This window comes from Vanessa tameamea, chromosome 29, assembly GCF_037043105.1.
Source record: "Vanessa tameamea isolate UH-Manoa-2023 chromosome 29, ilVanTame1 primary haplotype, whole genome shotgun sequence".
In the NCBI taxonomy this organism is placed as follows: Eukaryota; Metazoa; Arthropoda; class Insecta; order Lepidoptera; family Nymphalidae; genus Vanessa; species Vanessa tameamea.
Window position 1 is genome coordinate 5,150,551 of NC_087337.1, and position 15,892 is coordinate 5,166,442.

General features: G+C 34.2%; 3 protein-coding genes across 6 annotated transcripts in view; all 3 read left to right on the forward strand.

Annotated features, from left to right (window-relative positions):
- LOC113393649 (protein neuralized) overlaps window positions 1-7,730 on the forward strand; it is a 44,385-nt gene extending 36,655 nt beyond the window's left edge. For all 3 annotated transcript variants that reach the window (XM_026630647.2, XM_026630646.2, XM_064219749.1), the window contains exons 2-4: window positions 2,391-2,563; window positions 3,056-4,168; window positions 4,281-7,730. In XM_026630647.2, coding sequence (XP_026486432.2) covers window positions 2,391-2,563; window positions 3,056-4,168; window positions 4,281-4,733 — 1,739 coding nt within the window. In that variant the 3' untranslated portion in view covers window positions 4,734-7,730. The remainder of the gene's footprint in view (window positions 1-2,390; window positions 2,564-3,055; window positions 4,169-4,280) is intronic.
- The window catches only part of LOC113402091 (glycerol-3-phosphate acyltransferase 4), a 199,939-nt gene that overhangs the window by 103,871 nt on the left and 80,176 nt on the right, over window positions 1-15,892 (forward strand). The gene's annotated exons all lie outside the window — the stretch shown is intronic.
- Window positions 9,045-14,839, forward strand: LOC113393650 (uncharacterized). The gene is made up of 6 exons (XM_026630648.2): window positions 9,045-9,410; window positions 9,774-10,265; window positions 11,121-11,232; window positions 12,129-12,259; window positions 12,783-12,969; window positions 14,175-14,839. The coding sequence occupies exons 2-6, from the start codon at window positions 9,774-9,776 to the stop codon at window positions 14,351-14,353; spliced, it is 1,101 nt and encodes a 366-aa protein (XP_026486433.1). The 5' UTR covers window positions 9,045-9,410; the 3' UTR covers window positions 14,354-14,839.

A 15,892-nucleotide genomic window follows, 5' to 3' on the forward strand; every position in this document is an offset into this window, starting at 1 on the left:
CTTAGGATTTCGAAGAGGCATTACTTGTAACTCTCTCGAGCCCTTTGTATATTTATTTGTGGGTTAATAGGAATGCTGTTCTCGAAACTTCTATTCGAAATTTAATGTTTCATGATTTCGTAGATAGTTCTCGATAGCGAGGAGATGAGTCTCCATCTGTAGTATATTTATAATAAGGATCAAGAAATATAGAAAAAAAAACATAGAATGTGTAATATTTATTTATAATACAACATTTTCACTTAACTACTTATATCCACTGTAATTTTACTGCCAAAGTTCCGATAACAGCTTCGTTGAAAACGCATTTTTTTTTTTCGTCAATCCATAATGAATATCATAGATTATATAAGCTCGACCAATGACATCGCGTCTATCCGATGTTGTTTCTTCTGCTTATGTCTTCTAGTGGTTGGAATCGATTAAAAGTTTGGTATCGACTGTTTCGCACACGAATAAAGGCACGGAAACGGATATTGACTTGATTCGTTTTTATGTGCGTGTGTCTGTGCGAGTGTATTGTGTTTATTGTTACAATGTAACGAGCATCGTGTATTATCTTACACGAAATATTGGATATCTGATTTCCTCCCCTGAACGGTCCGATTTCGGAAGGAACGTTCAATCTATCGCTGCTTCCGCCGGATATGATCCCCCTCAAATTTAAAACCACCCTCCACGTAACCACCTGGCACTTAAAAAGTACCCATGTGAAGTGAAATGGCTCTTTGAGATTGGTAATGAGTTTGATGATTAAGTTCTTTAAGATGATATATTTTTTTTTATTATATGATATTTTTGTGCAGGATATATACTGAATTTAATATAAATCTAAATTTTTACAAGTTATTGCGTATATATAAAGTTTTGCTGTAATAATACTAAGTTTCAAGTTATGTCTTAAATTTTAATAATGTTTTAGGCCTATTTTTTATGGTCGTTGGAATATAGTATGAAAATTAAGTTTTTATTCGTAGAATATAATTCTCAAATATTATCACATAACGTTTTGAATAAAAATGTAATTGCTACCAAAATGGTAGAAATTGTTGAGAAGTCGATGTCTATTGAAATGTCATTTTGCGCGCGATTATGAAAGAACAAAATGGCGGCTATCATTGTGATCTATGAATGCGCTCGCGTTACACTTCCGTACTTAACGCCATTAAGCACGAAGGACACGTGCGGTTCCGCTTGGCTGGTAGTGGGTGGTATTTAAATGGTGGTACATAGACGAGGGGACCCAACTGCGTGTAAAACTAAACTTTTTCTGATGAATATAATCTGAATAACTTCTTTCAAGTAGGCTCTGGTCCCTGTCAAGCGCTTTTTAAATGTCATTTTATATTTCATTAAACTTTAAACCACAATAGGAATGTCTAGAACTCATTTACACAGTCTAATGCTGAAACAAAGATGGCGTCTCTTATAAAATATATTCTAATGCGTATTTGTAAATAGAACATTTAATTAAAATGAGTTTCGAAATTTGAAATTCGTACAAATTAATTTCGCATCTGTCGTCGAAGTTATATTCCAATTTCAAAATTACTATATTTTCCCGCAAGATGTTTAAATAATATGTACATAGAAGTTCTTAATAAAAATCTATTGAAAGAGCAAATGCTGGGGGCAAGCTGTCACACATCTGCCGCGCAGGTGGACGTAAATGCAACAGGGGGACACCTGTAGCCCTTAACTACTTGACTTAAGGACTAATATCGTTTGTATCATATGACGAAATTATCAAACCTTAACTCTATGGTATTAAGGCATATAACGTTATGTGTTTCTGTGTATTATAAGTTTGAGTTACGTGTAATTTTTTTTTTTTTAAAGTTTTGACGTTTAATTTATTGGGGAATGGAATCGTGTTAATTGCCCCCATGTTGCCGATTTTGTATTTTATTTAACGTAAGATTTGAGTGGTTCTGTTCGTGTCGTGGTTCTGTCAAAGTTTCAATAAAAATCTCACTTTTTTTAAATATCTGATAATATAAATGAACTCTTGATTCGTCAAGTTACAGTGTTGAATTAAAAGTAAATTTCTATACACGAGTACCGGAAAGAAACTCAGTAGTTACTCTTTCCAACGATTTTATTGCAGAATATATGAATGTGGTACATTTAAATTTATATATATCCTGTCTGGAAATCAACAAATACCAAGTCCACGCTTATTATCATTAATATAATCTTGTATTGAGTAATATGCCTTATTTATCATTGTGATTTTTTTTACTTTTTTTTTTTAATAGGTCAAGTAAAATTAGTGTTACCAGATTATATTTATTTAAAAATAACTACAATAATAGTTCAAGGTATCAGGAAGATGTTTCTTTTTTCTTTTCAATTTATAATGTAACTAAGAAATGTATCTCTTGTTCCAGCGCCCCGCACCTCCTGCACCGGTGGTACACCTAATAACCTACCACCGCTCAGCTTCCACGCGGTTCACGGCGAAAACGTCCGTGTGTCACGCGATGGTGCGACTGCGAGACGTGTCGAGTCGTTTTGCAAGGGCGTCGTGTTCAGCGCTCGACCCGTTAGGGTTAATGAAAAAGTAAGTGCGAATCGAAGACAACTTTTTTTTTTTGTGTATGTCCTGTAGTGAGGCATAAAATATACAGCCGGAAACATTATTATATTATGTCTTACAAATTCAATTTGATATCGTATGAAAAAAGTATCTAGGTTTGTTAATAGGATGCACTAGTAAGAGTCATAAGTATTTCTGAATATATCGGACATTTAAATATTAACACGAGAGGATTAAACAATTTCTACATAGTATTAACTAATGTCGCTTCCCGTCTGTACGCTTAGATCTTTTAAACTATGCAATGGACGTAAATGCTGTTTCCATCAATAAACAGAGTTATTCAAGAGGAATGTTTACATGTATAATACACGCATAGTAGAGAATTGAAATTGTCCTAGCCACAAACAAACAATAATTTTTCTTGTTATGTACTCGCGTGGAAAATGCGTCGCTAGTTTAAGTATGTATATACATTGATCTAATCAAAAACTAACCGGCTAATTTTCTTTCCAGGTGTGCCTCCGCTTTCTGGAAATGTCAAATAGCTGGAGCGGTGTCCTACGTTTCGGATTCACCACCCACGATCCCACGACCCTAGCGCACGCACTCCCGAAGTACGCCTGCCCAGACCTAACAAATAAGCCCGGTAACTGGGCAAAGGCACTCGGCGAAAGGTTCTGCGAGAAGGACAATATTTTGTACTATTACGTGAATTCGGCTGGAGATGTCCACTTCGGTATCAATGGGGAGGACAAGGGCATGTTTTTCTCGGGCGTCGATACACGCAGCCCGCTCTGGGCATTAGTGGATGTGTATGGCAACTGCACAGCCGTCCAACTGGCTGATCCCCGAGCCCCCAGTCAAGTTAGAAGATGCACGCAAAGCCCAATTTCTGAGGAAGATAGAATAATCAGTGGTATGCGCTCAATGACAGTTGAAGAAGCTTTACCAGCTCCTAGATACCAAAACCCGCTGGTTCCATTGAGCCTTCATAGGACAAAAGGCAGGAATGTCCAGTTCATCAACGATAGAGGTATAGCCGCTAGGATCGAAGCAGAATTCTGTCAAGGATACGTGTTCACAGCACGACCGATGCGCCCAGGACAAACTATTGTTGTCCAAATTTTAGCAACGGAAACAGCATACGCTGGAAGCTTAGCGATCGGTTTGACGTCCTGCGACCCTGCAACCCTCAGACCCAGCGATTTACCAGATGATGCGGAACAGCTATTAGATCGTCCAGAATACTGGGTGGTTCGACGTGATGCAGCCAACGGTCTCCGGAGAGGTGACGAATTAGCCGTCACCTTGACCTTAGATGGAGAAGTTCGTGTCAGCAGAAACGGTTCCAATCCTGTGACAGTAATGCACGTCGACCACACGCTGAGACTTTGGGCGTTCGTTGATATTTATGGAGCTACGCAAAAAGTGAGGATGTTGAGCTCTCAAGCGATGCAAGCACAGACTCCGCCGCAACAGTTGAGAGTACTGGCAAGTTCTGCAGCGCCGATAAACGCTGGAGCAGGTGGAACAGTACTAGTCGTCAGTCTTCCACCGCAGAATGGAGCTCAGAATGCAGCGAACCACCAGCAGGGATTGACATTGGCTAGTGCGCACTATATTGAGGTGAGTTGGGGCTTATACCAAAAATCATAATTAAATTATGGACTGAGCAACTTTAATAGTATCTAATTGAAACTTGTTACATAGTTTTAATAAGTTATTTTCTTCTTTACAGCCAATCCAAACGACTTCCCAACTCTGCTTGGCGGGTCTTCAGTCAATCTCAACCCAAGCTCCATCATGCTCAGTGCCTCAACCGTACCGTCCCCGGACAGAAGGCCAATGCTCTTCTACCAGCCAAAACAACTCCAACGAGCAACTACAAATGCCTAACGGACTCTCTGAACCATTAAGACTCGACAGGATTCCGAATGGACCTTCCACTAGCCGACCCATACCATCTACCTCACACCATCAGCCAATATACTCTGTGATCGGGGAAGGAAACCTCACAGGCACAGAATGCACAATTTGTTATGAAAATCCAATAGACAGCGTGCTTTATATGTGTGGTCATATGTGTATGTGTTACCGCTGTGCAGTTCAGCAATGGAGGGGGAAGGGTGGCGGCCAATGCCCACTGTGCAGAGCACAAATTAAGGACGTTATCCGCACATACAAATCTTGATGTGTTTGTAATTCGTGTTGTCTAAAAGATGTCGGTATGATTTTCGCGCGTTTTTCGCTGTCAAACTGACGTTGATACGCAACTAGCGTCCTGATTGAATGGTATGAATGATTGAACGGTTAGATTTGGATGAGTGTCATTAGTATAAGGTGAAAATAATATGCCAAAAATACGTTCGGATACTCTACACAATATGATTTGACAATTTTAATATATTCGCTAAGGTAGCTACTCCAAAAAGTATGTATATAATAATGTAACGTATTTATGTGTACAAAAACACTGACATTAATTAATTATAATTTGACATATAGAAAGGTTTTGAGAGTAATTTGGCTGTTATCATGATATGTATTGTAATCATAAAGGAATATATGTTAAAATAATATATACATTTAAATAATTTAGTTACATAAACGATTTTTTTAACATAACCTAAAAATTAAATACGAAATAGGTTATTTTAAACAAATAATAATATTTTTCTTGTAACCATGACTTTTTAACCGTAACGTTTAATTCGAAGATATTTTTTTTATTGTTTTAGCAATACGTCAATATTTATAATAATATTCATGTATTTTTGAAACAATAATAAAAAAAAAAAAACGATTTTTGTAACAAAACGTCACATATGTCACTTGTAGACGTCACCTTGACATTATAAGTAATCATTAAAAATATATACTATCTATAATTTGCGCAGATAATATAATACATTGAGTTTAAATACGCGAGGCTAAATTATTTGTGTATGACGGTAGTTTTGCTAGGTATTAATAAATAATAGGGTTCCTAAGTTAGAGTTTGTAGGGCACGCGTAGATATATAGATAAGACAGTGCCTATATTCCATCTCTGTCTAAATGTAACAAGAGTGAAAGAGATGAAGATATCCTATTGAAGTATATAACGTTAGAATTTGTACCAGGGAGACATAAACGCAATGGACGTATTTTCTTGTATTTCTTTATTTTTATTCCGCTGTCTTTGTTTTCGTATATTTATGCAGTGAACTCCCGATTATTCATAGTCGAATCAGAGTCAATCGCAGATGTTTTTAAAGTGTTTTATATACACTATAATGGCAATATATGCGGTTACAAAATTATAAATAATAATCATTATCTTAATCTAAGAAAAATTTCTTTTTTGTTTCGTATTTTATTGTTAATGATATAAGATTGTCGAGAGTTAACTGTAGTTTGTTTTGTCTATGCGCTGTCTTGTCTATTCATCTATGACAGTAGGCTGTAATCGTACGTCCACAGATTATAAATAGTCGGTGATAGATTTAAAAAGCATTTAATAATTTATATCATATCGTAATTATAATTTTTCTACTTGATAATGTTACCAGACCTCGGGAGTTCCTATTTGAACGATTTTCTTTCAAGAGGTTATGCGATTTTTTAAATTTAAATATGGAATCTTAGTGTTCTATTTTATTGTTTATAATAATCGCATGATCATACAATATTTACAACAACAATGGAGTATAGAGGGAAGGTTTATTCTATCTCTCTGTAATGGGTCACAGATGTAAAAGTAACCAATCCCTAATAAGATTTGTCTTCAAGTCTTGTGACTTATATAAAGGCAAAATATACAATTATTGATTTACTTTAACCTTTTCTAAGTTTGGAACTAAACTACAATAACGCCATCTTAATTAAAATTCAAATACTTTGTATTCAGGATTTCCTGACCTCTATCCTCCATAGTTAAAACATTCTATATCTTAAACTGTTAAATAATCGTGCGTTTGAGTTAAATTATACTTTTGTCATGTATTTAAAATGTTTATAAAATCAATAGGAAAAGTGTGTCATTACAGATGTGTGGAAATGAAATATAAGCTACATACATACATGTCATAATTTCTAGAGAGTTCTCTATTTTAAGAGGCTATTACTCAGATCAACTTGTAATATCACACAGATATTCTATGTTTCCAATATCTGTCATGTCATGTTTAACAGTAAAAAAAAACGATCAGATATTTAGCGGACATCGGCCCGTAGATAAAGCGCTATGGCGCTGTGTTGCCAGTGCTAAATATCGAGCATCAAAACGAAAATCGTTCAATACGAATAAGTTCGTTCAGCTTTAAAATTTTAAAAATAAACTCGGAATTTTATCGTATACTACCATTCCTTACTTGCTCAACCTTCTCAATTCTAATATACATATCATAGCTTACGTAGCGATGACGTCATTTTGGAGAGAGACAAGACAACAAGAGAGGACAAGAGATCTCTTTGTGTTTGTGGCGTTATGTCTATGTAATTGTGTCCTTAACATATCTCTACCAATAAAATGGCATTTTCTTTTTTTAAATCATTCCTATTTAGATCTTTTTCTTTTATAATAATTACCAATTTTATCGTACCAAACATTTGCAGCCAATTATGTCTGTAACAATTTGTTTAAGTGTCATTGTAAATTGTTTCTGTACGGTTCTAAATTTGAAAAAGATTTTCAAATATAGAATAGTATGGTTATATTATTAAACGTAACGTATTTATTTAATATATTTAGGACAGTTTTAAGCACTTTTATACCAAAACAGTGTGACCAGTTTATTGATTTTTTTTATTAAATAATACTAATTAAAAACTCGACTATGTTTAAGTGAAATATAATTAATTTGTAAATAAATATAATCGATGGATCAATATCGGTACATGTTTGTAAAAATAATTTTGTATTCAAATTTGTATCTGTAATACGGATTTTGTCTCTTTCTCGTTTATAAGATTTAAAGTGTACGAGCGAGACAGCATGTTTTGTTCACAAAATTAGTTATAAACGTGTACCAATATGGCACTTATGTGATAATCGTAATTTTTCGACATTTTTTTTGTTTCCTTTCGTCTTGTGTATAGCGTTGTCATCTAGTCGTTAATTTATTATATTTTGAATTTAGAAAAAACTTTCATTTGATTAAGATGTTGGAATTTAGATAAGTTTTCAATTAAAATGGTTATTGAAATTTTGTAGTGTTTCTGTTCATCCCATCCTTTAAAACATACTGATTTGCCATATGCAAAATAAATAAGTAGTACAGGATTACAAACTAGAAAATAAAATAAAAAATTGAATTTAAAAAAAAAACATTTTATACCTTTTTTTGAATTACTGTAAAAAAATTGCTGATTTACTTACTGAAATTTTTATATAATATCTAAAAAAATGTGTAAATTCGAACACATTTGCAATTTATCTTCAGAACCCTGGCAATACTTTAATAAATTAATAGGTATTGAACTTCATTTAGTCTGGAGCTTACTTAGCCGCTTCTATGTTGCCTGATAAAAAAAACATTTCTATACATATGTAAATATCGTCACAATGTTTTCCCTCGCTGCTGAACATACGATAATTATAAACTAAGATATGAAAACTACTTGAATTAATTTGAATAATATATTTTAGCGTTTATATATATTCTACAAATGATCAGTTCAGTTCGTAGTAATTTAACGCAAAATAAAACCGGCTAAGTGCGAGTCGGACTCGCGCACAAAGGTTCCGTACCATTGACTACGTAAACAACAGTAGGTACACAATTTTTATAATGGGTACGGAACACTAAAAAATGCATAACGCGATACACTAAATAAAAGTAACTTTTCTGTAAAATATTTAATTGTTAAAGAAAACTAAATATTTTGTGAATATTTCAAGCGTTTACCTGGTACAGCATTTTAATATAATAGGGCAAACAACGGCAAAAAAACATATTTTTTGTATGACAAAAACCCACTAAATATTTTTTAATTTAAAGTTTATTATTAAAGTGAATATACAACTAAGTATTTTGTGAATATTTCAAGTTTCTAGCTATCGCGGTTCTTGAGATACAGCCTGGTGACAGAAAGACGGACGGACTGACAATGAAGTCTTAGTAATTGGGTTCCGTTTTTACCCTTTGGGTGCGGACCCTAAAAAGAATCAAAAGTTAATAATCTTTCAAGAATCTTATTCTAAATTATAATAATTTTAATCAATTCTATCAAATCTAAGTTAGTTAAACGATTAAGTTAATAAAAATCATACGTAGTGTTAAAAAAAGCTAGAGTTTTTTATAACGTCATAACGATAAAAGTATTCAAATTTCCCGCTAAGATTATGATTTACATCTTTCACTTTCTAACAATTGGCGCTAGTAGCGTAGAATTTTTCAATAAAGCTAACCTTAAATACACCTTAACTTAATTTCAACAAAGTTTAAAGTGCATTAATATAATGTTGAAAAATTTAGTGCGCGTATCCGATCGCAGCGTGATTTATTTTGTAGAGCGTCAGGATGGATGTACTTTTGCCTTGTTATTATTGAAATAGTGTATAACCTTTTATTTTTATGTTTCGCGTCTATTTTACAACATATACAATCAAATTATCCGTAATCATGTATTAAATTAACGTTTTTGTGTGTAAATTTGTGCATCAAAGTGAAATACAAGCAAAACATCGGTTTGTTCATTCAAAACAATACGAAACGAAAAATTAAATTAGTTCAATGTACCGAACTTACTTAATAGTGGCATGTGCTGTTATTTCGTGAGATACGATTAATTGTGTGGTTTCTTTTATGAATTCAACGCCATTTTGATTCGTTTTATAAGTTAATATTGGTGTGCTTAACAATTATTTCGGAGTTATATTTTGAACAGTAAGTATACAAATAATTATATATTTAATTTATAACTGTTCTATGTGTGAATGCCCTCAATGTTATTTTAACCAGTTCATTGTTAATTATGTACTGTTTTTCAATCACTTATATCTATTCCTATGAAACCGTGAAATTTAAACGATTTTTTGTTTTTTTTTTTTTGCAATAACTATTCCATGATCATAAACTTACTAGCTAACTTGCTTAAAGGTATTATTACTAAGTAACTCCCTCATAGGTAAATAAGTTAAGTATTTAGATGACGGCGTATAAATAAACGCTATTGCTAATATTACTTCTATTTTAAACGATTATGTTATAACGATGTTAAATGTAAGATCATATTTTTTTAATTCACAGATGTTTTGTGTCCAAGAAAAGGAGTCACCTCACTCGGAACCGTTCAGAAATTCAGATAAAGATCCCCTGAACACACAATCAGAATCAAGTGATGATGAACCAGACCCAAAACGGCTCAAATTCACGAGTCCCGACCTCAATCTCCAAGTTTACCAGATACCAGCGTTCAATGCACCAAAGTCGTTATCTATATATCCAACCACACCTACCAGTACTCTACCAAAATTCGTCAACAACCCTTTAAACTTAGCGAACCCTTTAGCCTTCGCAACAAGTAACCTGCACAGTAATAACATTGTAAAAAATTTGCAAAATCGTTACTCATTACCTGCTAAATTGACGATCACACCAGTAACAAAGGGCGTTTGTGACGGGGAAATCGTTAGATATAAAAAAAATGGTGAAATAGCTAAAAAGCGAGGCCCTCCGAAGGGCTATAAGAGGAAACCAAAGGATTTATCACAGAGTTTTTCTAACGGAGCTTTATTACAGGTAAGAGGCTTAAATACTTGCAAAATACATGTACTGCACTGCTTTGACAATTACTATATTCCGATGGTGGAACTAATATTAAATAAACATAAGATTAATATATTCTATGTTAAACTAAATACTCTTTTATATGTTGCATAATAAACAGTTCTTGATTAATATATCTTTATTTATAATGCAACTATGTACATACACATATTAATTTCTTAGTTCCGGTTCAATTATTCCAGTTAAATATTAGTAATGAATAACATATATTATATTTCATTTATGTTGAATCCTCCTGACATTGAAATAAGATATATATACTTGGCAAGGGAATGGCATAGTAGAGTTAAGACTAATTTCATGCACACACATGGCATGGGTTTTCACTTTGAGAGATAACCAGTACCAGACTCCTCACATCAGAATAGTTGACTCGAATGGCTTTGAATGAAATTGTCAGGTGTTGGGCATACAGAAGTAGTAATGTCCTTGAGTGGCGTTCCAGCTTATTCATACCAATTTTAACCAAATTTGATTAAGCTGTTTGCCTGTGAAAGATTAGCAGAGAAACAGTACAGTACAATACAAGAGCCGTCTGGTCTATGTGCTGTTGCATCACACTGACAAGTCTTGTATGAATCTACTTTTATATCCTGATAGTGTTATTATAATGGTGATAGCTAAGAATAAAGGTCATATGTCAGGAATGTACTTAAGGGCTTAACTGTAGCATCCTTTGTCTCAAGTCTTAGGGCTATAAGTTTGCCCTTAACTCTAGGCAGGATATAGAGTGCCTATTGTGGTCATGGATCTTGACATGGTTAGCAGAAGCATGTAGTGATCTAAAAATCATATTTATAATTACAGGCACAAAACACAATCCTAACGAGTTTGCTGGCAGCGACAAACACAACACTGACAACAGTGACCGCCCCACCGACTCCACCAGAACCTGCTCCTGAAATAATACTACCACCAGGTAAGGATTTCAATGGTTTATTAATCTTTTGATTTATCACTTTAATTCATAGCTTTTTGTAAGATGCTCAGCACAGATTTTATGAATATGAAATATATAAACTTGATTGCTCATTCACAGCTTTGCTGTGTGTGTGTATTTCCATTTATTATATGAGTACCTAATACCAAACACAAATCACAGAGGCATACTACTTCCTAAGATGCCATGCACCAAAGATCATTAGTTGAAATTCTAAATTCTAAAACCATTTTGTAAGGTATTTTCAAGTTACATTTTTAAATTAAGTCTTTAAAAAAGTAATATTGGAAAAACCATAAGTTTTCACGTGATTGAACAATGAAAAACAATTTCATAATATATATAAGAATACCAGCTGAAGCTGCGGATACCAGCTGAAACAAACCATCACTCCCAATTTTACCTCAATAAGTGAATTAATTGGAGCCGAGATGAGTCAGTGGTTGGAACGCGTGCATCTTAACCGATGGTTTCGGGTTCAAACCCAGGCAAGCACCACTGAATTTTGACGTGCTTAATTTGTGATTAAAATTCATCTCGTGCTCGGCGGTAAAGGAAAACATCGTGAGGAAACCTGCATGTGTCTAATTTCAACGAAATTCTGCCACGTGTGTATTCCACCAACTCGCATTGGAGCAGCGTGGTCTATATGCTCCAAACCTCCTCAAAGGGAGAGGAGGCCTTAGCCCAGCAGTGGGAAATTTACAGGCTGCTAATGTAAAATGTAATGTAAATGTAAGTGAATTAAACAAAATTGGGGATAGATCTTCCCATCAAACCTTATTTAAATCGATTCATCGGTATACTACGTGAAGAGCTAACGATCTTGACTATGGTAATAAAATTGTCTAAAACAAAGAATTTCATGATTTCAGGCACAGAATTAATTGAAACCCTCCTGGATCCCGAAGACTGGTTTCCAACGGAACCGTATCGAATGGTTTTCAGCAGAAAAAAGAATCCTAAGTGGAAAAATTTTCCATACCGCTGTGAACACTGTTTTAAGGTATGTCTTATAATGTAAATAAATTGATTTACACATAGAGACTTTTAAAAGGTGACTAATCTCAGAATTTTCGATTAACTGTTCAAATGACTAAATACTTGCGAAATAATAGTGTTTGTATGTTTTAACTTAACCAGTTTAATTATGAAATTAGTTGATAATCAAATCATATATCATGAAATAAAAATCAATCCAACTCAATCTCAAAGGATACCAGTCAACTTCACGCTTATAATCCAACGGCTTAACGTGCGCACGGTACGGCAGGGTACACATTTATAGACTTCTGTTTTTGAGCATATCAGCCAGGCTTGGGGTTTGAACTCGGAACCTCAAGATCCACAAGACCAACAAGGCAGTTAAAATTATAGAACTAGCAGTGGAATAATTCATAATAGTGCTCTGAAGTCTAAAATTCATATAATTTTTATCACTTTCAGGTGAAATGTCTGGCTGTCTTACTCGCTCACTGTCTCTGTCTGCGTGGTTCTAAATATACTATAATTTTGTATATAATTTTTAGGGTTACAGAGTAGTTTCGACCCTCGTGAGTCACTCAGCGGAGCGTCATGGCTGCGTGCCCAAGGATCTCGCGATACCCTGCCCTTGTTGCCCTCACGTCTCTCTCCGGAGGAAACAGCACAAGAAACACTTGGAGACCCACGAGGGCAAACGACATAGGATATTCTGTCCCTACTGTCTGCCTCCGTGTGAGTATAATTTTATAAACTTATGAAAGAACATAATATCATAGCTCATAGCGTTAGTGACGCATTGGTGATGTAAGGAATAATTAATATTTCCTACATCCTAATTCTATCAATGAACGGTGACCACTTCCATAAGGACGTCTATTTGTTTGTCCACCCTACCTATATCATAAATTGAAACAAATCGAGAGTTCTTGTAGTTCTATATGAACAAACAAGGTCTATTTTAGTTTGCAAACTAACTCACAACGACGCTCCCCCCCACATTTACTCCACTAATCACTATCGGCGTGCATTAGTTGACTTAGTGACGTCATGCATACAAGAGATGTCTTAGTGTGTCTAAAGACTATGAGTAACATCAGCAAAAACATACACATTAATCTATAATTGTTAAGTTTATTTAATAATTATAAGGTAATTATATAAAATGTGATCTGTTGTTTCGTCGGATTTTGAGAGTAAGGGAACACTTAACGCACATGTGTTTGATAACACTTGACCACTCTGATAGCTCCTGAGAATAATCGGTCCGGGGACATCATCACCAACTTCTATAGACGACATTGATCACTTAACGCTTGGCCTTCAGTCCATTTGCCCGGCTGAAAGCTCATCTATTATAAGAATACTAGCGACCGACCTGAATTCGCAATGCTGATACTAAATTTAATACAGAATGTCTTATACAATGCTCGAAGCTTTTTCAGTCAGTACAGGGCCAAATTGATCTATTTTTAATTAACAATGTATTTAAGGCTTAAAATCGCTTCATAGATAAGATATTTCTCGTACAAAGTAAAGAATCAAAATTGGTTATTGTGGGTTATCCCAAAGAGGTGGACATATACCGTCGAGGACTATTTTGTAGACCTTTTTAAGGTGTACATTACTGTAGTACATTATTTTGATCTATCTCGTAGGGGTCTGCCAGTGTTTACAATGTAAGCGCACAAAAATGTGTTTATTTATCAAATATTAACATCACATTAGAAACCTTTAAAATGAACAGTGTTTCTCCTCTATCTATAAAAAAAACACGCATCAAAATACCTTGCGTAGTTTTAAAGATCTAAGCGTACATGGGGACAGACAGACTACGGGAAGCGAATTTGTTTTATACTTTGAAGTGATTAGCAAGAAACTGCTTTGTATACTTTTTTATGCTTACTCAAGTCATTACATATTTATTCTATTCCTTACAGCTGATAAATCGGAGCCCTACGTAAAAGAGTCAGTGAAATATCCCTTCGATAAATTTCCTCAATACTGGTACGCATCAGAGGAGTCCCTCCGTCTCCACAAGAAGAGGAAACATCCCTACGCCGCCATGTTTAATTACAACTGGTTCTACACGTGGGGTGAGATTGCGCCGAACAGCTAAAACTCGGTGGTATCCTACTAAAATGGTAGCTTCCAACTGGCAATGGTAGAAAATCGGTACAAAACGGTAGCTTTTTATAATTTTAAGGTGCATTAGTTGTACATTGTATCACAATTTTAATATTTCTTTCCGTCAAGAGATTACGTGTTTATTAAGGCCAGTAGGTTTAATTAAAACGCCTGAATAGTATTAGTATTTTTTGACGTAATTTATACATGTGGCAACACTAGCCTTTCTAGTACTTATGATTAGGTTTAAACTTAGCGTAGGTAGTCCGATCAGACGTCCCAGTGTTGCAATATGAAAAAAAAAGGACTAAACGGTTAATATTGTCACAATATATAATGTGTGTATATTTTTGTACGATCGATTTTTTAAAGAAATCAGCTAAAATGTGCCTTCAACGGTTAAGACCAGATATTTCGACATTCCATTTTTTATATATATTATTATTGACACGGAGTTGTGAATTATGTTTAACCCCAATAACCTCATGAAAGTCTTAATTCGTTGTCGTTTTAAAATATTAAATGAATTGTTAGAAACGAAAATATTGATTGATTTCAAGCTGTGGTTCTTCCTTATTGGATAGAATTTGGTTACGTAAGAAATACCTCAGGTCTGCGACCTGCAAAACGCGGTCCCTAACATACTTACCTATTATATAATACTATATATAAGTATTTTTCGATGGTGTATTTCATTGTTGATTTTTAACCTCTTGGCTATTTAAAAAGTGCGCGTGGGAAGTTGTTCTTTGGTAATTAAAAATATTAAATTATTTTAATTGCATGCAAATGATTGATAATTATTATGATGTTGTATTTCTTTCTGTTTTCGACCTCTAATATAAAATTCGCTCACAAATTTAAACATACACAATTTGAACTTGTTATAAAATATACATTGTAAAACAAGATGAGGCGTGAAGTTGTCTATTTCGAGCGACTCGACACTTGATTGGCGGTTTCGTGAGCAACTTCATTGTGTAGTTTTCATGTCAAAAATACACTAATTATTTTTTCATAACGCGCCAAGAACAATTACATATTTTTAATAACGTAATTAATACATGTGTTGATCAAACTTTGACTAGGCAATGTCGAAATTCCAATTCTAAATCTAATGTTTTAACGTTAGTAAAATTTAAATCATATATACTCTATTCCAACCATAAGAGAAAAGTTAAATAAACAACATTTGACTGCAAATTCTCGCGGTATCATTGGTCGAGAGCTTGATCTATGATATTCGCTATGGATTTGCGAAAAATGACGTTTTGAACGTCGACGAAACTCTTATTGAAATTTTGGAAGTAAAATTAAAGCCGAATTAAGTAGTTTAGAGTAAAAGTGTTGGGTTATAAATTAACATATATTAATCATAAACTCTTAGTGCACAATATAGCTGAGCTATTAGCAAATCGAATGAAATACGTAAATCTAAGGTTTTTTATCTTTTTTCCTACTTCCAAATATACAAAGATTAACTATAATTAAAATCATTCATTCGATCAGTCCATTCAATGTCGCTTCGCTT

Excerpts from the sequence above, each read along its gene's own strand:
- LOC113393650 (XM_026630648.2), top strand. The coding sequence starts at position 9,774 with ATGTTTTGTGTCCAAGAAAAGGAGTCACCTCACTCGGAACCGTTCAGA. Across the intron at positions 10,266-11,120 it reads CTAACGGAGCTTTATTACAG|GCACAAAACACAATCCTAAC; the intron begins GTAAGAGGCTTA and ends TTATAATTACAG. Across the intron at positions 12,260-12,782 it reads GCTGTGAACACTGTTTTAAG|GGTTACAGAGTAGTTTCGAC; the intron begins GTATGTCTTATA and ends TATAATTTTTAG.